The 27528-nt window shown below is 48.3% G+C and overlaps 1 protein-coding gene across 1 annotated transcript in view; it reads left to right on the top strand.

Moving 5' to 3' along the window:
- Positions 1-27528, top strand: part of LOC135877391 (NACHT, LRR and PYD domains-containing protein 3-like) — a 184214-nt gene that overhangs the window by 118751 nt on the left and 37935 nt on the right. The window contains exon 10 of the mRNA XM_065402819.1: positions 11994-12164. Coding sequence (XP_065258891.1) covers positions 11994-12164 — 171 coding nt within the window. The remainder of the gene's footprint in view (positions 1-11993; positions 12165-27528) is intronic.

The raw sequence follows: 27528 nt of genomic DNA, 5'->3' as shown, positions 1-27528 counted from the left end.
ACTTAGTACATAAAGTAGACAGTCTCTAGGTTGTATGAAAAGCATACTTTTTCAATTTGATATATATTTTGGAGCATATGAATTTGCCCTTGTAATTCAGAGATTTTTCTGGACCTCTGGTAGGAGTAAAAGCAAATTTTGGAATTGATCAGGTGCTAAGGCAGTCCAATTAAAGGGTATCGGGAACCTAAGGGCTGATTGTAGAATTCTATCTGCAGGCCAATAAATGATATCATTGCTTGTAGCAGTGGTGAGATTAAAATGTATGTCTTGCAAAGTGGTGGCCTTAACATACACACAGCTATCATTAGCTTGGAAAAGCAGGTGTCCTGTCAGGGTAGTTCCTTGTCCCATACTCTCCCAACAAACATTGTCATGAACAGTGACAACTTCTCCAGGCTTCAGTTTATGTACACACTGAAGTTGTGGGGATTCTAATGGCCAGTGTCCATTGATGCCCTATCCCTATCCAAATATCGGGTGTTATTCCAGGAGCACTGACTATAAATCAATTAGGTATACCAGGTAGTTTAATTTCCCAAATGTCTCAGTGAATTATCCAGTCCCACATGCATCCTCCCCACGGACCTGGCAGGATTCAGTATGTGGGAGCCCACACCCCTTCAACCGGCCCGTATGCTTGGAAGGAGCACTGTGAGCGTCTGCACTTCCATCCTAAAAATCTCCAAGTATGTCTCCATGGCCACAGATCAAATGGCATTCCTGAGGTATCTGTAAGGGCAGTGGTCCAAGCCTGATGCTCAAGATCACTCCAAATGGCCATGAGCTGATTATTCAGAAAATGCTGAATTTCTGAACATTCCAGATCCCACTGCAATTCCTTTTCAGCCTCAGTGATATTCAATACCATCTCTGTCAACACCTTCTGGGTCATTGAACTAAGGGCAGAAGTAACATGTAATTCACCAACCCCAGCCTGTACCTGGGTTAGTTGTGCTACAATAATAAGATCCGTGGCCTTTTCCAGTTGCTCTAATTTCTCATCATATTGTTGGCCTTTGTAAATGTTCCAAATTGCTGCTGCACTATTGGCACCATCCCATAGGGATCACTAAGATGTAAAGGTCTTGGCCATTGGAGTATATGATATTGTCTGTATTAGGATGTGTTACAGGGGTGGTAGTGGTAGTGGTAGTGAGGATAATGGCGGGGGTATTGGTCGTGGCAGCAAGGCGCCTTTGGTATTTGTCATCTGAAAGTCAGTTAGGGAGGGCTATACATGCTGAAGGTACTTGTCCAAAAGCACAGAGCCCAGTCCCTGGAATAAACCCAAACCACCACTCAATACCACAGTCCCAAGCACGGTTCCCAAAAGTTCCACCCTGCCAGGTTACGATACTCCGTCTCTTCCACCAGGGCCAATTCTTAATGTCTTTTGTATTCAAGAATCCCTGGACTTTGGCGGTTTCAGCGGAACGAACATACCTTCTTCTTCTTCTTTCCTGGAACAGTCGTGGTTCAGCATCGTAAAGGGGAGAGGTTACCAGCACGTCACCCTGTAATAATTGGGTTCCTCCAGCAGATGGTGAATGTATGGTGGTTCTGTTAGTGGACAAGGGAGAGGTTACCAGCACTTGTCCTTTTCTCCTGCTGTCCAGAAGGAGGAAAAAGTACCAGAAGGAGGGACAGGCTGATCAGCAGTCGGAGGGTCATCTTGAGGTGGACGGGCCTTTTTGCAGTGAGAAGCATGGGTCCAGGCAGTTAGTACTTGGCACTTCACAGCGATGTTGGTAGTTATCAGGACTTGGTAAGGGCCTTTCCAGCACGGAGTCAGAGCGGTCTTTCGTTGATGGACCTTTATGTAGACCCAGTCTCCTGGTTCCAGCGAATGGCAGGGTTATTCAGGATCCTTGGGTAGTGCTTCTTTCACCTGTGTATAAAAAGACCTGACACATTTCATTAATGCCTGGCAGTAATTAAGTATTGTATCATCCATCAAATGAATGTCCATCTGGGCAAGGGCCAGTGGGGGTGCAGCCAGTAGTCACATCGGGCGCCCTGTCAGGATCTCATGTGGCCTAAGTCCAGTCTTTCGGTTGGGAGTGACCCTCATGCTCATCAATGCTAATGGCAGGGCATTTGGCCATTTTAAGTTTGTTTCTGCACAAATCTTGGCCAGTTTGTTTTTCAGAATCCCATTCTGACGTTTCACTGTCCCAGCAGACTGTGGTGGTGGGGACAGTGGAGGTTGTGTTGGATCTGCAAGGCTGCATATAACTCCTTTACAATCTGTCCAGTAAAATGAGTACCATGATCACTGTTGATACTCACAGGTATGCCAAACCTTGGAATAAAACCCTTAAACAAATTTTCACAACAGTCTTAGCATCTGCCTTTCTGCAAGGGAAGGTCTCAAACCAATTTGAAAATACATCAACTACAACTAACACATAATCATAATTACAACATTTAGACATTTGGATAAAATCAATCTGAATATTTACAAAAAGTCCCCAAGGAGGTGTGCTGTTTTTCTAGCTTTAACTGCTTTTCCAATATTATATTGCTGACCCTGTTCCCTCAGTGAGTCTCCAGGAAAGGCAGATCAGCACTGTATGTGGCCAACACTATTGCAAGTAGGTAGGAGAGGCCGAGGGGGAAGAAAAACAAAAGAAAGGAGCAGAGAACAAATAAACTCAACACTACAACTAACAAACTCAGTGCAAAGATAAGAGAACTCCAGCCCAAGGCCAGCTGCTACCCGCCAAGACAGAAGTGGGGGGGAGGTCCAACCCCCCACCCCCGACCAGCTGTGAGGAAAAAAGAACTAAGTGACACACAGAGCTGCAAAGATGACAGCGAGAACAGTGAAGGCTAAGGCAGAAAAGAAAACAGTTTCCAGAGCCGGGATGTTTTGGAAAAGGAAAACAACAGATCTAAGACTACAAAGATGGAAAACACCAACCACCAAGCAAATTAAAATTAGGTGCATACCAATCTCGTTAACTGCAGCAATCATCTCCCCCTTTGCTCGAAATAGGGCAAGAGCACCTGAGGCACAACCAGGCGGCCATCTGGGGAGTGCCAAAGGTGATCAGGGTGTAAAGTGCACCCAGTAGCACTCCAAGAATATTTCTCAGCTTGGCGCAGCCTCTGCCACATATATTAAAACCTTAGTATTTCCTGATAGTATCCAAACCACTTTGTATTCCAAGTAGGATAAACAAGTATCTGCATTTAGCTCTAACCCTTCCATTTGGTTTTAAACTAGGCTGTCCTGTAGAAAATTAAACACAACAATTCTAGCCACAAGACAAAACACCACAAGGACATAGGACACTGAACACAATTTCTATTGTGCCAGTAAATGCATGGTATGTTAGATTGCTCTTTAGCTGGCATTAGCTTTCTCTAATTTCACTGCTCTACAGCCAAAATGCTTCTGAAATAAATGTAGTCAAACTTTACTAATTCTGGGTCACTGAGAATGAAAATGATGCTTAAAATTGTTGATTGGCTCTAGTTTTCAAGATATGCTATTGGGTCAGTATATACGACCCTTGACTTGGGAATGGCGGAGGATAAGTGAGTTATAAAGGGAAGGGATCTCAATTTAAACCAGAAATGACTAAAATACATCTTTGACTGGATCTATGAATAAATCTATGACTGGGTTTGGACAGTACTTGCTTTTTAGGCAAAACAATGAATGATGCAATCTGAAGCTGGTATTGCGTCATACATGATATGAATTGCATCATGTTATTCCTAGAAGTCATGGATGATGCAATCATAACGAAGCTTACATCACTCTGCTGAACAAATTGCCCTATATCAGCTCTAGAAATCATACAGTGTCGTGCTCTCTTATTTGTCACTGTTTGATTTTGCAAAGGGACACATTTCTGTTTAGCCAAAGTGAGCAGAGATGCCTCGTACTTGTGTGAACAGTGCAAATAACTTCTGCTATGTTTGTGGTGAAGTGACTTTTGCATCACAAAAGCGCAGTATAACCACTATGGTTAAGAAAGCCTATCACCTTTATTTTGGCTGCAGAATTGGAGATCAGGACAAGAGGTGGGCCCCACACATATGCTGCAACACTTGTGCAACAAATCTTCGCCAGTGGTTGAACAGGAAAAGGAAATCTATGCCTTTTGCAGTGCCAATGATTTGGAGAGAGCCAACAGATCATACCAGCAATTGTTACTTCTGCATGGTGCCTCCAGTTGGGAAAGGTGTGTCAAAGAAGAAAAAGTGGACTGTGCATTATCCAAACATTCCATCAGCTATACGCCCAGTACCCCATGGAGAAGGACTGCCGGTTCCTGATGCACCAGAATCATTCTCACTTGAGTCAGACGAGGAAGAGGATGAAACTTCTGGTCCTGAACCATCAATGTCACAGGACCCACATTTTCTCCCATCCTCCTCCTCTGAACCACACTTCATAACACAAGGTGAACTGAATGACCTTGTCAGGGATTTGGAACTACCCAAGAGTAAGGCAGAGCTGTTGGGCTCCAGACTACAGCAGTGGAATCTCCTGGCAGGTGATGTTAGGGTTTCCATGTTCCGTGACCGTCAAAAGGATCTTGTCCCATTCTTCTTCATGGAAGGTGATCTTGTAGCCTGCAACAACATCGATGGTGTGATGGCAGCCCTCAACATCGTTCACGATCCAGATGAGTGGAGACTGTTCATTGATTCATCGAAGACGAGTCTTAAAGCTGTTTTACTGCATAATGGCAATGTTTTGCCATCAATTCCAGTTGGTCATGCAGTCCATATGAAGGAAAGCTCTGACAACATGAAACAACTTTTGAGGTGCATAAACTATGACCAACATCAGTGACAGCTTTGTGGCGATTTGAAGGTTGTTGCTCTCTTGCTTGGTCTGCAGACTGGATACACAAAGTACTGCTGTTTTCTCTGCGAATGGGATAGTCGTGCAAGAGATTCCCACTACATCAAGAAAGATTGGCCACTCCGACAGTCATTGGAGCCTGGGAGGAAAAGTGTTCAGCATCCACCACTTGTTGAATCAAGGAAGATTTTGTTACCACCCTTACACATCAAGCTGGGTCTGATGAAGAACTTTGTCAAGGCCATTGACAAAACACAAGCAGCTTTCAAGTACCTCCCTGGAAAATTTCCTAGGTTAAGTGAAGCTAAGATAAAGGAAGGTGTCTTTGTTGGTCCTCAGATTCGTGAACTTCTTCGAGATGATGCATTTGACCATGCACTGCATGGCAAGGAAAAGCCTTCCAGTTAGTGGCAATAAATTTTCTCGGAAACAACAAGGCAGACAACTACAGGTTGTTGGTGGAAAACCTCCTCAAGGCATACAAAAGCCTTGGTTGCAACATGTCACTAAAGATACATTTTTTGCACTCTCATCTAGATTTTTTTCCACCGAACTGCGGAGCAGTGAGCGACGAGCACGGCGAGCGATTTCACCAGGACATTGCAACAATGGAGAAACGCTATCAGGGCAAATGGAGCCCATAAATGCTTGCAGACTATTGCTGGACAGTGACAAGAGATGCTCCATTTAATGAATACAAGAGACAAGCCAAGAAGCGCCGAGTAGACACTGAATAGGACTAAACTATGTACATAATAGTTTTTTGCCTTTTGTTTCATAAAAATTTTATTTATATAACCCTTTTGCTGATTTTTAAAGTGTTACATAAACAGGACAGGTGAAATATTATCCTGTAAAGCAACCATAAACACATGAAAAGACCTAGGTTTACAATTTATGATTAAAACTCTACTATCTACACAATATACATAGACATAAAATGTAAAAACTTAAATATCTTAGAAACAGTAGCCAATCAGTTGTTTTAATTGTCATATTTGAATTCAGCACATCAAAATACATAATAAATAGCACATTTTATCTCTGAAGAAGACGACTTCTCAAAAATTGTAGACCAGTGTTTTCTAAAAGACAAAAACATATTCCTACCCCTTCTGGGGCAATCAGTCATTATTTAAAATATTTCTTTCTTATACAAATACCCTTGCTGATTGCAAGCAAGACAGAGGAATTAACCCCAATATTTTTCTGTGTTTGTTTCATAGGCAGGTCAGGTTTCAGTGGCTTCTACCTTATCAGTTAGTCAATTTGCATTAGCATACAGATGTTTCCTGGCTCGCTTTTAGATCCAGAGCCATTTGAGCAATTGCAAATGCATGGGAGAGTACTCATGGGCAGGGGTTTCCGTCCCGAGGCAGTTAGATAAACAATTACAGCAAGCATTTATACCTTTTGTCACCTACAGTAATGATCAACAGCTGCATTTTGTTTATACATATTCCTTCCTGATATCTCACTTTTTCTTAATTTCCGCCACAGTCTACATTCCATTCTTATCTAACACAAGGTCAAAACAGTATCTCTTACAGTCGGTTCCCACTCACGCCAGCAGCAGAGCTAGGAATGGTCCCAATCCAATGGTCTTTCCACTACGATGCATGGTTGCTTTGTGGTCCCTCAGTGCTCCTCTGCCTCCTATACATTTTGCTATAGCGGAAAGGGGATAGTGCTCGTACTTTGAAATGTTTACAATGAGCATCTGGGCAGGGCTGGTCGCCACAGGGCCGGCGAGCACAGCCGGGGAGGGCGAGCTTGTGGGGGTCGTGTCCCAGGTGTCTGCCCCACTCCCCAGTGCGGCTCTGGCTCCCAACAATGCTGCCTGGGACATGTGGGGCCCCACCCACCACCCTTGGCCCGAGCCACCTGGGACCGGTGCAGAGGATGGGTCTGTCTCGGCCAGTGGGGGGGGGAGCAGCATGGGGGGCTCGTCTGGACCCCACCAGGGAAGTGGGTCATGAGGGAACCTGGCCTGGGCAGGCCCTGATGCAACATGGATGATCACACCATCCCTGAGGGGTTGGAGCAATGCCCGCCCCGGGATCAGACACAGCCGTGCTGCGAGGTCAGTCCGGTGGACACAGTCACCTCCCAACGGGGTCGGTGAGTGCAGCCGGGGGGAAGGGCATGAGGGAGTGGCTTTGTGAGGAGTCTCTGTGTGGGGTTGCTGGGCAGTGAGGGGTGGGGGAGGTTTGTGTGTTTTAGGGCACTGGGTATAGGGGGTGTGGTGGGGAGGCAGTGAAGGGGCGCTGGGCAGTGGGGGGGCTGTGGGCAGGGGTGGTGCTGTGCAGGGCATTATGCAGTTGTGAGATGTCTGTTGGGGAGTCTCTGGGCAGGGGGATGCTAGGCATAGGGTCTGTGTGGGAGTCTCAGCAGGACGGCGCTGGGCATAGGGATCTGTGGGGGGGGCTCTGAGTGAGGAGGGTGCTCAGCGGGGTGTGAGTGACTTAGCTCAGATCTGCCTCCAGGGGACAGGGTGCACGGACAGTGCAGGGCCAGGTGGGCCAGTGTACATCTGGTGGTTGCCGGTTTGTGCTGGGGGGAATGGGGCCACCCTCTCCGTGCCCTGCCCCATTGCCCCCATCGGGGCTCACAAATATGTTTGGTGCCAGGCCCAGAAAAGCTTAATCTGGCCTACTTAAGTGTACCCGTGTCCAGCTTCTCATCCCAGTCTCAGCAGTGTGCTTGGTGCTTGCTCGGAGCATGCTTGTTCTACGCTGCCCACCCAGAGGGGCAGGGCTTCCCCAGATCCTGGCACACACACGGAGGGAGCAGGTCTCAGACACCCTTAGAAATGCAACCCCTCCAAAACCTGACTTACATGCGGGGGGTAGGATGGGGGCTCAGACACCCCAGATCTTGGCACACACAGAAGGGAAGAATGTGGGGCTGACAGGCACCTGTCCCCTTATTCTCCCCAAACACTCTTCCACTCACCCCTATGTGTCCTTCCCCCTTACCTGAAACTTCCAACCCCCTCACCTCTTCTGCTACCCATCCCTATTTATCCCCCTCCCCTCAGTGCAGCCCCACATCCCTCTCAACCTTATTCCCAAACCTCTGCACCCCTAAAATGCCCCTCCCTGCCAGGAAGCATTCATGTAATTATTTTTTTACAAACGTACTTTGATTACATTTCTCAAAAATAACACATTCCCCAGACACACATTTTAACAATCTGTTACCCTGCCTTTTCCAAATGTCTCCCCAAGTGGGAGGTCAAACTGACTTGGGGTTAGGATCAAAAGATGACTGCTTATTTCTTTGAGCTATCCTATTGCTATAGAATACCAAAGGTTAACAATCCTGTTAACTCCTCTGTTCACACATGATCAGTTTGATCCATTTCAAATGTCATTTGGAAGGGGAGGCTTCTGATACTGTAATGTAAAGAAGCAAAATATGTTTCACATAAGGTTTAATTTGATTTTCTCCATAGGGCAGGTGGGTGCCAGACTCTCTGTTGGAGGAACCCTCGAGCACTGGGCACCCTGGTTTGCTTGCTCTGTGTGTGTGTGTCCACACTGGAATTAAAAACTCATGGCTGTCCTGCGCCAGCTGACTTGGGCTTGTGAGGGCTGTTTAATTGCAGTGTAGGTTTCGAGGTGCTGGCTGGCGCCTGGGCTCTAGGACTTTTGAGGTCAGAGGATACCAGAGCGTAAGTTGGCAGCCAGAGCCTGGAAATCTACACTGCAATTAAACAGTCTCATATCCTGATTCCTGGAGCCCAAATCAGCTGGCACAGGCCAACTGAAATCTGTTGAACAGAAAGGCTGCTGAAATCTGTCACCTTTAAGAAAAGCAGTTTTTTCCCTGAGACTGTATCATGGGAACAACTTGGTCAAACATCTAAAAGTTTGGAATACGTACAGAAACCCAGGCAGTCATGAGGCTCACCAACTTTCAAGGCAATCTGAGTAACCGTGTGGATTTTAGAACGGTTAAAAGAGTTGAATTTTAAACAGAAACCTGGTCTAAACCTTAACTATAGCATCACCCTGCTATAAGAGCCCAGAAAGACAGAGGATGGGGGAAGGAAATATAATTATTCCCATTTTCCAGATGGAAAATTGAGGCCCATAAAGATAGAGTGACTTGCCCAAAGTCACATGAGGGAGTGGGTGGTAGAGCCAGAAGCCGAACCACAGATCTCTGAGTTCTAATCCAGGAATTTAACTACAAGAGAATCCATTCTCTTGCAGAGAGCTGTGCTCATTCTCTTGTGGTTTTTGTTCTCAGAAATGTGCTTTTTGGATTGGGCACAGCCTCTCTTTTATATGGTTATGCTTTTTTAAGTAGCGCTCCTTAACAATCAGCATTTCAAAATTAGGGCCAGTACTACTGATGAATTTTCTGACCACGATACACGTGATTTGTTGAAGTGTGTCAGAAAAATTCAAAAAGCTCTCACCAGACCAGATTTAAATATCTGAAAGCTATAAAGAGGTAAAACAAAATCCAGGTAGAATTACCTGGAGGTGGAGGGTGGCCATCTCCCAAATATTTTTGAAATGTCAGGTGCCATTTCCAGTATATGTGAAGGTCTTCAGACATTTCAAAGGCAAAATTCTATGCAATTAGAATAATAAGAGCATTCATGGTGTTCATGGTGTTCATCTGGAGTTCTGCACTGTCTCAAATTACATATTGTTAATATAGAAGTGCATCAAAACCACAAGACCCTAAATAGAGATGATTATTTGCCAACAGATGCATACACAACTATATTCTAAAACCCAGCATCAACTTGAGTCAATGAGAGAATGTATGGAGGGGCATGAGCAGCGCCAGGAATAAGTTTGCATTCAGTTTTATAGTTAAATCAGGACTGGAAACCCGTTATTTTACACTTAAAATTTTGTGAGAAAGAAAAATCAGGTTATTCTTGCCTCTGAGCTCAGTAACGATAGACTCTCTCCTCACCTTCTCAGGTGTTCTCTCTCTCTCTCTCTCTCTCTCTCTCTTTTACCTTTAAATCTTGTGGGGTTCTCTTCTGCTTCAACTTGGATGCCCTCTTCTTTTCACCCCTCCCCAAAGTAGGCTTCATCCCCTCAGATTCCCATATAAGCCTTTGGGTTTTTTCTCCCCCTCTTCAACCCAATCTTAGAATCTCTCCCCTCCCTCCATTGCAGGCTCCTCTTTTTCTGCCTCCAAAATACATTGGAGTCTCTACAAACCCTTACAGACTCTGTGTGCTCCCCAAGGCATGGGGGCTTCTCTCCCCTGTACAAATTCAGGGGCTTTTTTCTCTCCCAAATGTTGAGTTTTCTGTCCTGTGATACTCTACACTCTGCAGGAGCACCCTGTAACCCCCATATTCATCATTTGTATGTAATCGTGATATTGCATATAAAGCAGGCCATGTAAGGTATCATGGGAAAGGTTATGATCTTCTGAAACCCACTGTCCTATCTAAATTTGTATATTGCTAATGAATATAAAGTTATGAGAATTGTGTTGTTTGGTTTTCACTAAAATATTCTGTGGGAAGCACGAAGATACTAGCTCCCTGTGTATTATGAACCATAACATCCAGTGGGGTGAAAAAACTGCTTGCTCTAAATACTACCTTACCTTAAATCTTACAGGTTTAAGATTTAGATTGTGCACTTATTTTGTTTTCTTTGGTAACTAGCACTGGCTTTTTGCCTAACACGTATAATCACTTAAAATCTACCTTTTGTAATCAATAAACTTAGTTTATGTTTATCCTTACCAGTGAGTTTGACTGAAGTGCTTGGGAGCTGGGGAGATTTGGCTGAGGCCTTTCTCTGTGATTCATGAGTGGCTCTGGGAGCATTCACGGAATCTAGCTGGATATGGGGCTCCACATGCGGTAGTACTGAGTGGTAAGAGCACCTGGAGGGGTTTGCTGCTTGCCACCAGTATGGCATTGTGAGAGACAACCCTGAATAGAGAGTAAAGGGGACACCGTGGTCCCACAGTCACAAGTTGCACACCGGGGGTCCCGTCACACCTCCCCATTGGGTAGAGTAACAATATTTTAAGGCAAATGAGGTGATGAAGGAGGCCGTGCAGGTGACAGCTCTGGTGGAAGGGATTTCTCGACATGTGTGCAAGATGTAGCAGGTGAGGGTGGGATCATGCTTGGGAGTACAGGGGGCTCATTGTGAGGCCTCGAAGGAGGATAAAGACAGCTATACTTGCAGATGTTCCTTGAAGTGCACATGGTCATAACCAGCCTGCTGCCATGGTTACCCACTCAGCTGGCTGGCAGCTCCATCAGGAGCCTAGACTCTGCAGGGGGGTTACAGAAACCAGCAGAACTTGTGCTTTTATAACCCGTCCAGAGACTCTGGAACAGGCCCTGCCAACAGGGTCACACAGTCGCCCTCCTACAGGGGCTTTTTCCTCCCCATACCCTGGGGGACCCCCTGCCATGGGGATCTTCTTCTCTTTGTCTCTTTGTCTCTCCCCGCTTTGATCCCTGCTCTCAGTGGAAGGTGGGTGTAGTTCTGCCTATGCTGGGCCTCGCAGCTGCCTCCCCTCCCCAAGCCTGAGTTTCAGAGCTGGGGGCAGAGACAGGAGACGTCTGTGTCCTGCAGGGCAGCAGCAGAGCTAGTGCCAGGGGCGTGGAGTGGCAGGATCTCCCAGCTCCTCCTGCTCTGAGTCTGGCCTGGCTGCCTGGGGAGGGGGCTCCCCCTATGGCCTCCCTGTAGCGATGGGCCTGCTCTGATTGGGTCACACCATCCCGGAGCTGATCAGTGTCAAGACCAACCTGATTGGTCAGGAGCTGAGTGGGCAGGACTTAAAGGGCAACTTTTTACCCTTTGTGAATTGTGGTTGGCCAATGGAAATGGTGAGGGGGCGGTGCTTAGGAAGGAAGTCATACCCCAAACTTTATTCCTCATTGGTCAGTGGCAGAAGTTTGAGGGGTCTAGGCCATTCTCACTGTTGCTTGGTGAAAGGCAAGGGGTAGAATTTAGACAGGCAGTCCCACCCACTGTTTGTTTCTCACTGGACAAGTGGTGGGGCTTGGGACAGAGTCTGTAGCAGGATTTCTGGCTCATTCCCGATGCTGATTGGTCAGACAGAGGGGCTGGTGGGTGGGGCCACCTGTTAGAGCAGCCGTGACGAACCCCATTCATATCATGATCCTCCTTCTCTGCCTTTCTCTCTCCTGCAGCTTGAAGGGGTGCAGTGTCACAGCCACAGGCTGCGGGGATCTCGCCCCTGTTCTCAGAACCAGCCAGAGCCTGACAGAGCTGAAGCTGCGTGGTAATAATCTGGGAGATGCTGGAGTGCGGCTGCTGTGTAAGGGGCTGAAATACCCAAACTGCAAACTGCAGATACTGGAGTAAGTAACAGCTGGCAGAGAGCGAGGCCACTATCTGGAAAACCACCCATCACAGCACCTGGTATCTCCCGGGATGTGTTACGATAACTGCATCTATGTACCACCCCTGGCACTGAGAGTCCAAATCCAACCCCGGGCAGAAATCTGAAGGAAAAGAAGCAGTCATATCCCCCCAATCTGCCTCTGTTACAGGGGGATTTTAATTTGAGGGAAATAGAATCTGAGTGTGGCAGAATATGCAGAAGGTGCTGAAACTATTGTTTGAAAATAAAATAACTACACAAGCAAATGCTCATTAGGAGGGGAGGACTGGGGTGAAAGAGCAGGTGGGAAGAGCGGTTGAGGCTCAGGATATGGGGGTCTAGCAGGAGTGGGAAGGAGAGGGATGGGAGCTGGAGAGGTGGACATGAGAGTGTGCGATGGGCACAGGGGGAAAATAGTTTGTGTGAACCACAACCTGGGTTTCCCCAGCCCCTCTACAGCGATGTGTCCTCCCCCATCCCTACTGCCCTCGTGTGAGCCATGTGATGGGGGATTGCTTGTTGTGGGGGTTCCGAGCCCATTTCCCTACCCCACATGTGAGCCAAGATCTGGGGAATCCCTGCCCACTAGCTTAGAACTCGCATTCAGTACAGTTACACCTAACACGGTGAATACATCTGGAGGACATGCACTTATTCCCAGTGGCTATTACCTTCAGTCTGTATTTCCTGGTTTTGTGAAGTGTGAGAAGGGCATAAGATTTTTCATTTAATTAGTGTATTGCTTACGTGCCCCAGCCACAATCAGGGCTTCAGTGTGCTAGGCACTAGACATGTTGTATTGGCAGGTGTCACCAGGCAATTCTCTTAGGTCTGGTCTACACTGGGGGCGGGGATCGATCTAAGATATGCAACTTCAGCTACGAGAATAGCGTAGCTGAAGTCAACATATCTTAGATCGACTTTCCTTGCGTCCTCACGGCGCAGGATCGACGGCCACGGCTCCCCCGTCGACTCCGCTTCTGCCTCTCGCTCTGGTGGAGTTCCGGAGTCGATGGGGAGCGCATTCGGGGATCGATTTATCGCGTCTAGATGAGACGCGATAAATCGATCCCCGATAGATCGATTACCACCTGCCGATCTGGCGGGTAGTGAAGACGTACCCTTATAGTCTTCCAAGTTCTTTTTTAGCACGTAAGCAAGGTTTAGTCTTGGGGTGACATGTGTTGTGTTAGTTTTATTGGGTTTTTCAAGATTTGGTGGAGATGCACTTTTGGGAAGGAGAGAGCTGTGCAAGCAGCCAGAGAGTTTGCTGTCTGCATTGTGCTTTGATTAGAGTCTATTCCGGAGGCAGGTTTCTGCTTGGGAGTTTGGTATTGGGCTGAGATCCCTGAAAGAGGAGACAGCCCTTTATGCTGTGTGACCGTCTCATTCCAGGACAAAGGGAAGTGGAAAGAAATATTATTCCCATTTTTAGATGAAAAAATGAGACCCAGAAAGATGGAATGACTTTCCCAAGGTCACACAGGGAGTGTATGATAGAGCTAGGAACTGAATGCACATCTCCCGAGTTCTGATCCAGGGCTTTAACTGCACAACCGGGCTTTCTCGTCCAGGGAGCTGTGTTCATTCCTGTGTTTCTTTATTTCAGAAATGTGCCTTTCTAATGGACATTGTCTCTTTATATGCTTCAGGTTATTAAGGCAGAGCTATTTAACCAGAGTACCACTTGGGCATCCCTCTGGATTACAGCCACCAGAAACCCCCATTTAGGGTAGAAACCAAGACCACAGAGCTGAACCTGGCAGCTCCCTTAAAGGGACAGTGCATCCTATGACAGCATGTTCAAATGTCTCAGGAAATTCAGCCTTAACTTCTCACAATTGAGTGTTCTACTCAGATTGCTTCCTGGGGGCACTAGAGGGTGGCAGCCGGTTTCGAGCAGAGTGCCCCAGGGGTCAGTCCTGGGGCCGGTTTTGTTTAATGTCTTTATTAATGATCTGGAGGATGGTGTGGACTGCACTCTCAACAAGTTTTCAGATGACACTAAACTGGGAGGCGTGGTAGATACACTAGAGGGTAGGGATCGGATACAGAGGGACCTAGACAAATTAGAGGATTGGGCCAAAAAAAACCTGATGAGGTTCAACAAGGACAAGTGCAGAGTCCTGCACTTAGAATGGAAGAATCCCATGCACAGCTACAGACTAGGGACCGAATGGCTAGGTAGCAGTTCTGCAGAAAAGGACCTAGGGGTCACAGTGGACGAGAAGCTGGATATGAGTCAACAGTGTGCTCTTGTTGCCAAGAAGGCTAATGGCATTTTGGGCTGTATAAGTAGGGGCATTGCCAGCAGATCGAGGGACGTGATCGTTCCCCTTTATTCGACATTGGTGAGGCCTCATCTGGAGTACTGTGTCCAGTTTTGGGCCCCACACTACAAGAAGGATGTGGAAAAATTGGAAAGAGTCCAGCGGAGGGCAACAAAAATGATTAGGGGTCTGGAACACATGACTTATGACGAGAGGCTGAGGGAACTGGGATTGTTTAGTCTCCAGAAGAGAAGAATGAGGGGGGATTTGATAGCTGCTTTCAACTACCTTAGGGGGGGGTTCCAAAGAGGATGGAGCTCGGCTGTTCTCAGTGGTGGCAGATGACAGAACAAGGAGCAATGGTCTCAAGTTGCAGTGGGGGAGGTCTAGGTTGGATATTAGGAAACACTATTTCACTAGGAGGGTGGTGAAGCACTGGAATGTGTTACCTAGGGTGGTGGAATCTCCTTCCTTAGAGGTTTTTAAGGCCCGGCTTGACAAAGCCCTGGCTGGGATGATTTAGTTGGGAATTGGTCCTGCTTTGAGCAGGCGGTTGGACTAGATGACCTCCTGAGGTCCCTTCCAACCCTGATATTCTATGATTCTATGACATATATGAGAGAAAAGCTTTAGGGAATTTTTTTAAAAATGTTGTCACCGGGCACTAGTACTGAACTAACTTGAGATTAACATAGAGCCCAAAATTGCAATTGATTGGTCATGGGTGGGGGTTGTCCTCATGGATGATGACTATATTGTGGCATATGCTTCCAAAGCACTGGTTAAACACAACACTTCCCATTGAGAAACACATGCTGGCTCTTGTGTCTGGGGTGTATTGTAGCTCTACTGATTTCTGACCATATATGTTCATGAAACTTAAGTGCTGGAAGCCATATTACACAATCCACTTTGCAAAGCATCACCTGCCATTTTATTGTGATGATTACAATACTTGCATTTTTGGGGCCTGTGATACAGGAGGGCCAGGGAGCAGTGGGAAGTGGTAGAAGGGAAGTATATAAACCCTAGGTTAATTAAGGCGTGGTTCCCTGTAGACTAGGGAGGGTTGCTACAGGTTAATTGGAGCACCTGTAATCAATTAAGGCCCTGTTAGAAACCTAATAAACCCCCCTGCTTCAGGCAGTCAGGGGGAAGGAGAAAGGAGAGAGGACTGGAGCTTGGAGGTGTGCTGTGAGACTTGGAGGAACAGAAAACCGGAGTAAGGGAGACCCTGCCCCAGCAGGGAAGGGACATTCCCTCCCCCAGCGTTTAAGGACTGAAGGTACCCCACCCAAGGGGGAAGAGGGTAAGAATCTGCAGGGGTTGAGAGGGGCTGGGACTCAGAGTGAGGAGCAAACCCAGACCCCTCCCCCGCTTCCCTCCTTGACCACCTTCCTGGGCCACTAGTGGGGCCCTCGGTGCCCCAAGAGCAGGGGTAAGGTGTGGTATTTTAGACCCCCCCCCAAGAAAAGCGCAGGACCCACCATACTATATCGACCATCTTGTCACACATGGTGTCAGGAGTGGGATCTCTGCACCGTGAACATAATCCAGAGTGGGTCACAACCACCCTGCCTGAAGATGGAGGATCTGGTCAAAACACTGGTGCAAGCCACTGCCGCCCAGCAGGAGGCTACCCGGGTCCAGGCACCTGCCCAACAGGAGGCCATGCAGCTGCAGCAAGAGACCAATCACCTGCTGATGACCCAGGCCACCCAAGATCGGGCCATGCTGCAGGAACTAGTGAACCAAGTGAAGGTCCTTACAGAGCTGAGCCGCGGGTATGATGGGACACGGACCATACGGGCCAGCTACTGTCTGCAGAAAATGACCCGGGAGGATGATGTGGAGGCGTACCTCCTGGCTTTTGAGAGGACAGCTCTGAGGGAGGCCTGGCCCCGAGACCAGTGGTCAGGGATCCTTGCCCCATTTTTGTGCGGGGAGGCCTAGAAGGCCTACTATGATATGACCACAGAGGAGGCAGCAGATTACCCCCAACTGAAGGCGGAGATCCTAGCCAGGGCAGGGGTAACAACGGCCTTGAGAGCCCAGAGGTTCCATGAATGGCAGTACTGTGAAGACAAGACACCGCGATCACAACTATTTGACCTAATCCACCTAGCCCGGAAGTGGTTACGCCCGGAGGCTCTCAGCTCAGAGAAAATGATGGAGCTCCTGGTACTGGACCACTATACGAGGGGACTACTCTCGGGCCTCTGAGCCTGGGTAGGCCAGAATGACCCCTCCACTTATGACAAACTAGTCACCCTTGTAGAGAGACAACTAGCAGCCCGTGAACTGTTCGAAACCCCGGGAGGTGAAACACGGCATTTTAGGAAACCAGTCCCAACCCCGAGGCCCCGGATCATCGAGAACTCCAGGAAAGCCATAGCTGGAAGAACAGGCACCAGGGAGCGGCCTGAGGCCCCAAAGGGACCTGGGGGTCCGGGGGGAGAGGATGGGGAAGCGAGTCAGAGGGCCCAAGACAGAGGGCAACCTCCGGAATGAGATATCGCTGTTATGAGTTTGGGGAGTTGGGGCATATAGCAGCCCAGTGCCCCAACAGGGAGGAGCCCATGCAATGTAATCTGGGGGATCCCGGGGACCAATGTGGCCTAATCAGCCTGGTGGGGGTTGCGATGGCCCAACATGAGTACACCAGGCCAGTAAAGATGAATGGCATCCAGACCATAGCTTTGGTGGACTCTGGGAGTGCTGTCACATTGGTCTCAGGGAAATTAGTGGGGCAAGACCAACTGATCCGGGCCAAGAGCACTGGAGTGACATGTGTCCATGGCACAGTAAATTTCTACCCCACAATTCCAATACGGATTGAGATCCAGGGAAGTACTACCAAGATGACTGCAGGGGTGGTCCCCAAGCTCCCCTACCCAGTCTTAATTGGCAGGGACTTTCCTGGGTTCGAGAGCCTACTCCCCCCCATTGAGTTAGGGAAGGGAAGTAAACCGCGAGCAGAATGTGAGGTGCCCATGGATGATCCTACCACAATTTTTGCTGGGTTTTCCCCAGAGTTATTTTCACCCCCTGGGAAGTCCCGGAAATCCAGACGGGAAAGGAGAGCAGACAAAAGATTAGGAACCAGGATCTTGGCAGCAAACCAGAAAGCTGCCCTGGTTGGGAGTAAGGCTTGTGGAGACCCAGAGACGGCCCCCAGCACGAGCAGAAGCACCCCAAAAGAAGGAGGGGAACCCAAGTCAATAGAATCAGGCCAGATTGGTCCCGCACGTGAATGTTTTGGGCAGGACCAAGCCGATGACCCACTATATGCAAATGTGAGGGAGGAGGTAGTAGAGGTAAATGGCGTGCCAGTAGAAGGGAAAACCAAAGGCACAGGGCCATACTATATTATCAAGCAGGATCTGTTGTACCAGGTAGTGCCAATACGGGGGGAAGTAGTAGAACAGCTCTTGGTGCCACGGAAGCACACAAGGGCTGTATTAGAATTAGCTCACAGTCATCTGTCTGGGGGACATTTAGGAGCAGACAAGACCCTGGATAGAGTCCTAAGAAGGTTCTACTGGCCGGGGGTACGGGCAGAAGTCCAACACTAGTGCACCTCCTGCCCAGAGTGCCAGCTGCATAGTCCCCAACCTCAGTTAAGGGCCCCGTTGGTACCCTTGCCCATAATTGAAGTTCCTTTTGAAAGAATAGCAATGGATCTAGTGGGCCCACTAGAAAGAACAGCCCGGGGCCACCGAAGCATACTTGTCATCCTGGACAACGCTACACAGTACCCCGAAGCCATTCCTCTAAGGAACCCCACGTCCAAGGCAATCGCAAAAGAACTGGTGCAGGTTTTTGCTAGGGTAGGCATCCCTAAGGAGATCCTGACAGATCAAGGGACTCCCTTCATGTCGAGAGTAATGAAAGACTTATGTACCCTGCTCCGCATCCAAGCCTTGCGGACCTCGGTCTATCATCCCCAAACAGATGGTCTGGTTGAGCGATTTAACCGCACTCTCAAGAGTATGATCCGAAAGGTGGTGGCCCAAGATGGAAAAGATTGGGATACCCTCCTACCATATCTGATGTTTGCAATACGAGAAGTTCCCCAAGCCTCTACTGGTTTCTCCCCCTTCGAGCTACTGTATGGACGCCACCCACGTGGCATATTAGACATCGCGAAGGAGGAATGGGAGGAACAACCCAACCCAGGGAAGAATGTCATTGCACACATAGCCCAGATGAGAGAACGAATAGCCCAAGTGACCCCCATAGTACAAGAGCATTTGGAGAAAGCACAAGAGGCCCAATGAACCTACTACAATCGTCGGGCAAAAACACGGAAATTTCAACCAGGAGAACGGGTGCTGGTGCTGGTACCAACAGCAGAAAGTAAGCTCCTGGCCAGTTGGCATGGACCCTATGAGATCGTTGAAGCTGTTGGGGAGGTGAATTATAAGGTAAAGCAGCCAGACCGCCGAAGGCCAGAGCAGATCTATCATGTCAACTTACTGAAACGCTGGCACGATCGGGAGACGTGCCTGGCCATCCTGTCGGCCACACCCCAGGCAGATGGCCCACAAGGGCAGGTAAGGATATCCCCCGAATTAGCCCCAGAACAACGAACAGAGGTCATTGAAATCTTCCAGCGGAACAAAGATGTGTTCTCCACATAACCAGGCCGTACAATGCTGATCCAACACCACATTGTCACCTGTCCCAGAGCAAGGGTGACCAAAAAACCATATCGCATACCGGAGGCAAAAAGAGAAGAAATTAGGGCAGAAGTAAGGAAGATGCTGGAACTTGGGGTGATTGAGGAATCCCACAGCCAGTGGTCCAGCCCTATTGTCTTGGTCCCCAAGCCTGATGGCACCCTGAGGTTTTGTAATGACTTTCAGAAGTTAAATGAGGTATCCCAATTCAATGCCTACCCGATACCACGTGTTGATGAGCTGGTGGCTCAGTTAGGCAAGGCCCGATACTTGACCACCTTGGACTTGACAAAAGGCTACTGGCAGATCCCCCTGGCTGAGGATGCCAAGGAAAAAAACGCTTTCTCTACACCTGACGGCCTCTTCCAATATACTGTCCTCCCTTTTGGGCTCCATGGGGCCCCCGCAACTTTCCAACGATTGATGGACAGATTACTTCGACCCCATGCCAAGTATGCTTCTGCCTATTTAGATGACGTGGTAATCCATAGTCCTGACTGGGAGACACACCTGGGGAAAGTGGAAGCGGTACTAGATACTCTTAGACAGGCTGGCCTCACCGCTAACCCATCCAAATGTGCAATAGGGCTGGCCGAGGCCAGATATCTCGGGTATGTAGTCGGAAGGGGCCTGGTGAAGCCCCAGTGGAACAAAGTGGAGGCAATACAGAAATGGCCCCGCCCAATCCGCAAAAAAACAAGTCAGAGCGTTCTTAGGGATAGTAGGGTACTATCGCCGGTTCATCCCTCACTTCGCCACAAGGGCAGCGCCTCTGACGAACCTGATAAGAGCTCGGGGCCCGGAGATAGTTAAGTGGACCGAGGAAGCAGAGGAAGCTTTCACAAACCTAAGGACAGCCCTTTGCAGCCATCCAGTGCTCATAGCCCCAGATTTCACAAAGGAATTCATCCTACAGATGCCTCGGAGGTAGGACTTGGGGCCGTCCTTTCACAGATGGTGGGAGATGAGGAGCACCCAATCCTTTACCTCAGCCGAAAGCTCCTTCCCAGGGAGCAACGGTACGCCGTAGTAGAAAAGGAATGCCTAGCAATTAAATGGGCCATGGAGATTCTACGGTACTACCTACTTGGGCGGAAGTTCACCCTTGTGATGGACCACGCCCCACTCCAATGGATGCACATAAATAAGGAGAGGAATGCACGAGTGACTAGATGGTTCCTGTCCCTACAACCTTTTCACTTCCAGATCCAGCATAGAGCCGGCAGCCAACACAGCAACGCGGACGGCCTATCACGACAACACTGTCTTTCGTCCCAAGTAGCCCAACCCCATGGCGTTGAGCAGGGGAGGGGGATATGTGATACAGGAGGGCAAGGGAGCAGTGGGAAGTGGTAGAAGGGAAGTATATAAACCCTAGGTTAATTAAGGCGTGGTTCCCAGTAGACTAGGGAGGGTTGCTACAGGTTAATTGGAGCACCTGTAATCAATTAAGGCCCTGTTAGAAACCTAATAAACCCCCCTGCTTCAGGCAGTCAGGGGGAAGGAGAGAGAACTGGAGCTTGGAGGTGTGCTGTGAGACTTGGAGGAACAGAAAACCGGAGTAAGGGAGACCCTGCCCCAGCAGGGGAGGGACATTCCCTCCCCCAGCGTTTAAGGACTGAAAGTACCCCACCCAAGGGGGAAGATAGTAAGAACCTGCAGGGGTTGAGAGGGGCTGGGACTCAGAGTGAGGAGCAAACCCAGACCCCTCCCCCGCTTCCCTCCTTGACCACCTTCCTGGGCCACTAGTGGGGCCCTCGGTGCCACAAGAGCAGGGGTAAGGGGTGGTATTTTAGCCCCCCCCCCCCCAAGAAAAGCGCAGGACCCACCATACTATATCGACCATCTTGTCACAGGCCTTAAAATTTATTTATAATTATGTTTCTAGGCCCTCATGATTGTGGAGAAAAGATTAAAAATGTGAACCATGTGTAAACTACACACTCAGGAACTAGAAGGCTAAGAAAAAGAAACAAAAAGGCATTAATTTTAATCATGATTTTGGGATCATGAAGTCTGACTTTTGAACTTCTGCAATTGGCAATACTGCCTATTGTCAGATATCACCGATGTTGACAACCGTTCGGCTGCATGCGTGTGCTCCCTCTGTGTGCTGCCCTAGCTCTGCATAGATAGCTGGCACAGCAGACCCCAAGAGAACCTCCAATGACCACAGACTCAGATAAGGTACGAAGGCACCCGGCCAGGTTTATTGGCAAACGAAGCACAGTAATAGTTTACAGCAGACTACAGGATTTACTACAAATATGTGCCCCCTGACAATGGACTAAGCTCAGTCAGTGGCGGGATTTTCCAATGCCCCCTAAGCTGGACAAAGACAGCCCCTCTGAGATACATTTTTGTACACAATTACAAACAAGTTACACCTCACTCCTGACGTATCAGGGTGCCACCCTTTGACGTATCAACGTGCCGCCCGTTACCTTGTACATGCTGCTTCGATCATAACATCCCTATCTGTCATGCTAGGTTTCAGAGTAGCAGCCGTGTTAGTCTGTATCCGCAAAAAGAACAGGAGTACTTGTGGCACCTTAGAGACTAACAAATTTATTAGAGCATAAGCTTTCGTGGGCTACAACCCACTTCTTCGGATGCATATGCATATCTGTCATGCTGTCATCCTGACCTTAGCCTTAGGATGGGTCAGTATGTTCTTGTTATCTATGGGGAGTTTGCTGGTATCGAGTTGTTCTGATACCACCTTTCTGGAATGTGCTTGCGCGAGTGCTCTGTGCCTAGCAATATCAGCCCTATGCTTGCCAAATTCTGTGAGCAGGGCTTGTCTGTTGCTCACAACCTGACTTTGCTTTATATTAACAAGTTTTGATCATTACTTTAGCCCAGGCCTTAGGACTCATACCAGGCCTCTGATACACAGCCCTGTATTTCAGGCTGTCGTCCTACTACACCTATACGTCAGAAAATAATTATGACTTTACAAAAGTACTTATTAATGTGAAAGAAAGGAGCTCCTTAAAGCAGCTGTGCTTTTAAGGCCATCTATAAATGGTGAAATCAGGGAGATACAAGAAGAGGAGTTTGGCTCCAATACTACCCATTTCCAAAACAAGCTTTCACAGGCTCAGACGAGAAACAAAAAATGACCAACCTCACAACAGCATGACAAAGTAATTGTAGACGGCCGGCCAGGGGAATAATCCCTGGTACCCCCACCATAGAACTATACTCGTACAATATATATTGTAATATCAGGGGTATTGGAAGGAATGAGGCTAAACCACATTACCTAAAATCCAAAAATCTCTTAACACAGCAGTGCCTGTTTCCCCTGGAGCAGAGACGGTCAGCACCACCAACCATAAGAACACTTTGTTTCAATTTCCCATTCCCCCGGCCTCTCTCTTTCGCCATAACCCCCTGCAGCCGAGCCACTGGGGGAGAAGAAGCCCATTACAATTTAATTAATAATAATAGAGATGAAATTGCTGCACATGGTGGAATTCTATGCAAAGGACATTGGCCCAATACCATACAATGCCAAGCATAACCCACAGCTGTAAGTGTAAATGTGGAGCCATTTTGTGAATTTGCCAGGGGCCAATTAGATTTTAAAGCTGAAATGTAACAAACTAGATTAGCCAATTTGAAATTTGTTTAGCCAATGAGCGTTAGCAGACTAATTTTAATGCTAGGTTCTTTTTAGGTCAGCTTTTACCTTGGACAGTATTTCTCAGATCAGGACACGTGGGGCTCTTAACTGACCAACAGTTTATTAATTCCCCCAGAACCACATATGCAAATACACAACAGTTTAGCAGTCAGGTATAGATACACAAATATTCTAGGCATGTACTGAACACAAAGAACACATGCAGTCTTGCAAGTGGTTAACATAGACCAGCACTGGGGTCCAGCAACTATACCACGGAACAACACAAATCACCAACATTTCTTAGTACATCTACTTATAATCCTTAGTTATCAGTTCATTATTCCCACTAACACGCATATCCCACTGCATGTTGAGAGTGAGTGTGCTTTGCTGTTGTCTGTGTTTTGGGGAATTTTGTGTGTGTGTGTGTGTGTGTGTGTGTGTGTGTGTTTCATTATTTTTTGGTAGTTGTGGGTTTGGTGAGGTTGTAGTCTATATGGTTTTATAAAAATATGCTAATGAGTGAATATAATGTAACTGGAATATGCTTCATGCAAAAGGTCTCTTGTAAGGTATCATTACAAAGCTTATAAACTACTGAGTGTGATCGTCCTATTTGTATAAATGTACCATTCTTGTATCTGAAACTAAATATATGAAATATAACTCTGAGGGCCTATTGTAATTATGCAAAGTGTGGGCCATTAATGGTTGTTTGGAATCTTGATGACTTCTGTTAGCTGCTTTCAGGTAAACCTGCAGCTTTGGGGCAAATAATTCAGACCCTGGGTCTTTGTTGGAGCAGAGTGTCTGGCTCAGCAAGACAGGGTGCTGGGGCCCCAAGCCTGCAGGGAAGGCATGGGTCAAAGTAGGCTTGGCACATCAGGTGGCAGCTCTCAAGGGAGGTTCTGTGATCCAACCCGTCACAGGTTTATTTCAGGATTTCTTTTGTCTTAGCAGGCTTTTGTGCACCCTGTGGACTGGGATGGCCGGTCGAGGACCTAGGGGGACAAAGACTGCAGTTTGTTGCAGAGTCTGAGGGTTTAACGTGTGGCTATGGGGTTTTGAATTTTGCCTCCAGACTTTGCCTTGGTGGAGCAGCATGTTCTAGATGTGTGGAAGATCACTGGGTTTAAGAACGTGAGGTATTGCCTCCCGCATGAGCAAGGCTGTGTTGTTTTTTGTTACACGTAGCCTCCTTGAGCAGGTGGTTGTGGAGGGGTTTAGGGTGTTTTTGTCCCTGTTGTGCCTCTCTCAACACCTGCTGTTAAAGTTGCTGTTTCTAATGTCCCTCCATTTTTAGGAAATGAGCAACTGGCCAGAGGCCTGGCGAGTTATGGTGAGATCACTAGCCCTATTAGGAGGATTCCTTTGGGCTATAAAGCCCAGAGGTTCAGCATGTCTTGTCCTTTCATCGGCAGCTCTATATGATATTAAACTGTGCTTCTAAAGTATTTACAGTGTCCCTGAAGTATCGGATTGGGGAGTGTGACATCATGTTTGTTGCCACTGAGGAAGTGGCCTGTTTTCGTTGTGGGAGTCTGACACATTGAGTCAATCAGTGCCCAAAGAAGAGGCAGGCTGCCCCTGGTGACCCTGTGCCTAGCAATGTGGGGGGTTCTGAGAGTAAAGCGCAGGGTGTGGTGGCTGTGGCAGGGACTGAGTGACAGCAGGCCCCAAATATCTCTGGGGATGTTGGTTCTGGAGGGGAGGGGGTTAGTGGCTCCTTTACACCTGGGGGGAGATGGTATTACTGGTTCTGTGGCTCCTGATTCAGTGGACTCTCAGCCTGAGCCTGGCTGAGAAATGGAGGCTCAGCCTGTCGCTGTGGTTTCCATGGCTTTGGATTTGGCTTCTGACTTGTGGGCCAAAGCCCGGAATAAAAAACATTGAAGGCCCCAGTGGATTAGTTTGGTCAGTGCAGTTGGGAAGCACATGGCTGCAGGTGCTGCTGAAGGTCATTCTTTGGTTGGAGGCATGGGGAATTCTTAGGTATTAGTATTGTCCCCTCAGTCTGGATGAGACTAAGGGGAAACGTGATGTAGAAGTGGCAGATTGGTTTCCTGAACTTAATCTGTTTTTGTTGCCTGACTCTGCTCAGTATACTATGAGATGTGTCTCTGTGTCTGAATTTGACATACAGAAGCGGTATAGACTGAATAAAGGGATAACCAAAGCATGTCTCTCTTTGCCCAATGGAAATATTGGGGATTAGCGGATATAAGAACACTTGGTGGTTTTGTTTGAGGTTTGGTTGTTTTCCCCCCCTCTTTCTGTCATTTTCTTTTTTTTTCTGATGAGTACTGGTCTGAGGGATAATTTTGTATGTGGCTCTCTGAATGTCAGTGGGCACAGGGACTATAAAAAATGTACACCGCCTCCTATAGTACTGATTATCAGTTACTCTCTAAACAGTTGTCTCTGAAGACTTAATTTTGCTCTCTCCTTAAAACAGTGAAAGTTTTACCACTGGTTTGGCCCAACTGCCTTTCTCTCATGACAGGGAGCTCACTCAAATTTGAGTGAGTGGCACTGTGACCTCATGCCCCAGGTTGCCACACCCAAATCCAGGAGCTAGCCAGCCCCGCAGGACTGAAGCTGCAGGAGCCGCTGCTGCGGGGTGAGTGTATGGTGGGCTCTACACCCCCCCAGCGCCTCTGACCCCCTCCCCTCCAGGGCCAGGACATGATTCCCCTCCCCCCCAGGTCAGGGCCTCCCATGTGACCCATTGACACATTCTGACAGGTTGCAGTGCTCAGAATGTAGGATTTATACAACAAATACTTAAGTGCTGTATTTTAATATTTGCTGCATTTAGTACGTATTGCGTTAATGTGTATAGTCTATATCATGGGTTAGAAATATTTCATAAGCCAGACATTTTTGAACTAAAGCTATTTACTGGGTCATGACAAGCCATCCAAGTTTACAAATGGGTCCTGAGACCAAAAAGATTGAAAACCACTCTTTTAGCTCAGCCATGGCTCCCATAGCTTCTAGGCTCTTGCCTCCCCATCAGCCCTAGTGGTTTCATGGTGAGCCAGGAATCGAGAAGCCTTGGGAACCTAGAACCCTGAGAATAGTGACTGAGTCAGGAGCCTTAGAGGTAGGGAGCCGGGGCGTCCAGAGTTTCCAGCTCTGCAGTGGAGAGCCAGAAGCCAATACCTATCTCGAGCCGGTGTTCTCAGGGCTTCCCGGTGCTCAGCTGGTGACTTCCACCAGTTTATCAGCAAACACAGACTTCTTGAATATCATTTTTATTTAATTTAAATAATTTATGTACAGATTATAGTAGTTTATGCATTAACACAGGATGTTACAATTTCTTATTTAATTTTAAATATTTTAAAAGCAAAACAGAATTAAATAAAAAGTCCAATTTAAATTAATCTGATTTAAGGGAAAAAATCAGACATTGTCAGTGATTCTTTTATTAAAAGAAACATCCGTTTTTCTCCACCCTGCTTACACTCAATATCAGGTGTGAGGCATGAGCCAAAGCAGAACATGACTGTAGGCATATTTCTGCAGAAATTGCTTGTTTATGTGACCACTTTCAAGTAAAGACTAAACACATAGATTTAAGTTTGTGTGACAGGGATTTTTTTAGTTTACAATAGAAACAACTTTCCATAAGAAGGTCTTTCACCATATCTTTGATTGGCGCTCGGGGGAAGACGAGGCAAGGTGGCTGTGGAGCCTCCTGGCTGTGGGTCGGGAGCACAGCACCACAGCTGGCAGTGGGGCCAGGAGTGCAGCCCCATGGCCGTGCTCCTGGCACCCCACTGCTGGCAACGGGGCTACGCTCCTGTCTCCGCAGCTGCCCCACCTCTTGCCCCGAGTGCTCTCCCACCAGTCCCCGCTAGATCAATGCTGGGCTGGCCCCTGCCGCCAGCGCAGAGCCCTGCAGCCGGCAGCAGCAGAGGGGCCAGCATAGACCTTCCCTGGTCTGGAAAATTCCCTGGTTCAGGGTGCCAGAACAGGGAGGAACAACCTGTAGTTGTAGCTCCGGCTTCAGCACTCCCACCAGCATCCCCAGAGCCACAAAGGGCATCCCAACCACCTACCGAGGAAAGGACAACCCCCATCCCCGGAACCGACAAACAGGTCGCCGTGGCTAGAAGGGGCAGCCCTATCTCCAGAATCCCCATGCTGGACCCCACTGTGAAGAGGATCAATGCCCTTTTGCAAGGCAGCGACCTCACTAGATGGCTAAGCGACCTCATACAGACCATCCAGCTCAAAACCGACACAAGACAGGTCAGCACTCCCCCGAATGTAACCTCGCACCACTCTGCCACCGGAGCAGCCAGCACCGCCTCGCAGACTGCCCGGTGAGACGCAGCCGACGGAGGAGCTGCCCACAGCCCCCAGACCACACAGCAGGACCTCGTCCCTGGGAGATCCAGAACTACCTCCAGGGCTGCCCAGCGAGACCCCATCCACAGAAGGTCCCGTGTTCCACCAAGGACTCCCCAGGTAAAAACCACCCGCAGAAGAACCAGCACCAGTCCCAGCGCTTCTAAGCAAGACTGCGTCCCTCTGAGATACAACACCGGCACTTCCAGAACCCCCCTCCCTCCTGAAAGAGCCAGCGCTGCCCCAGAAACACTGGGAGAAGTCCCCCCCAACCACACCAGTGACTCTGCCTCAAGATCTGCCCGAGCACCGCTCTTAACTTCAGGAGGTAACGAGGCAGCAGGTTGTACCTGCAGCAGCTTCCCAGCCCGAGCCTGTGGAGACAGGGCAGCTGGA

The sequence above is a fragment of the Emys orbicularis genome, chromosome 4 (genome assembly GCF_028017835.1).
Source record: "Emys orbicularis isolate rEmyOrb1 chromosome 4, rEmyOrb1.hap1, whole genome shotgun sequence".
Classification (NCBI taxonomy): domain Eukaryota; kingdom Metazoa; phylum Chordata; order Testudines; family Emydidae; genus Emys; species Emys orbicularis.
This window is presented reverse-complemented; position numbering and strand designations above follow the sequence as displayed.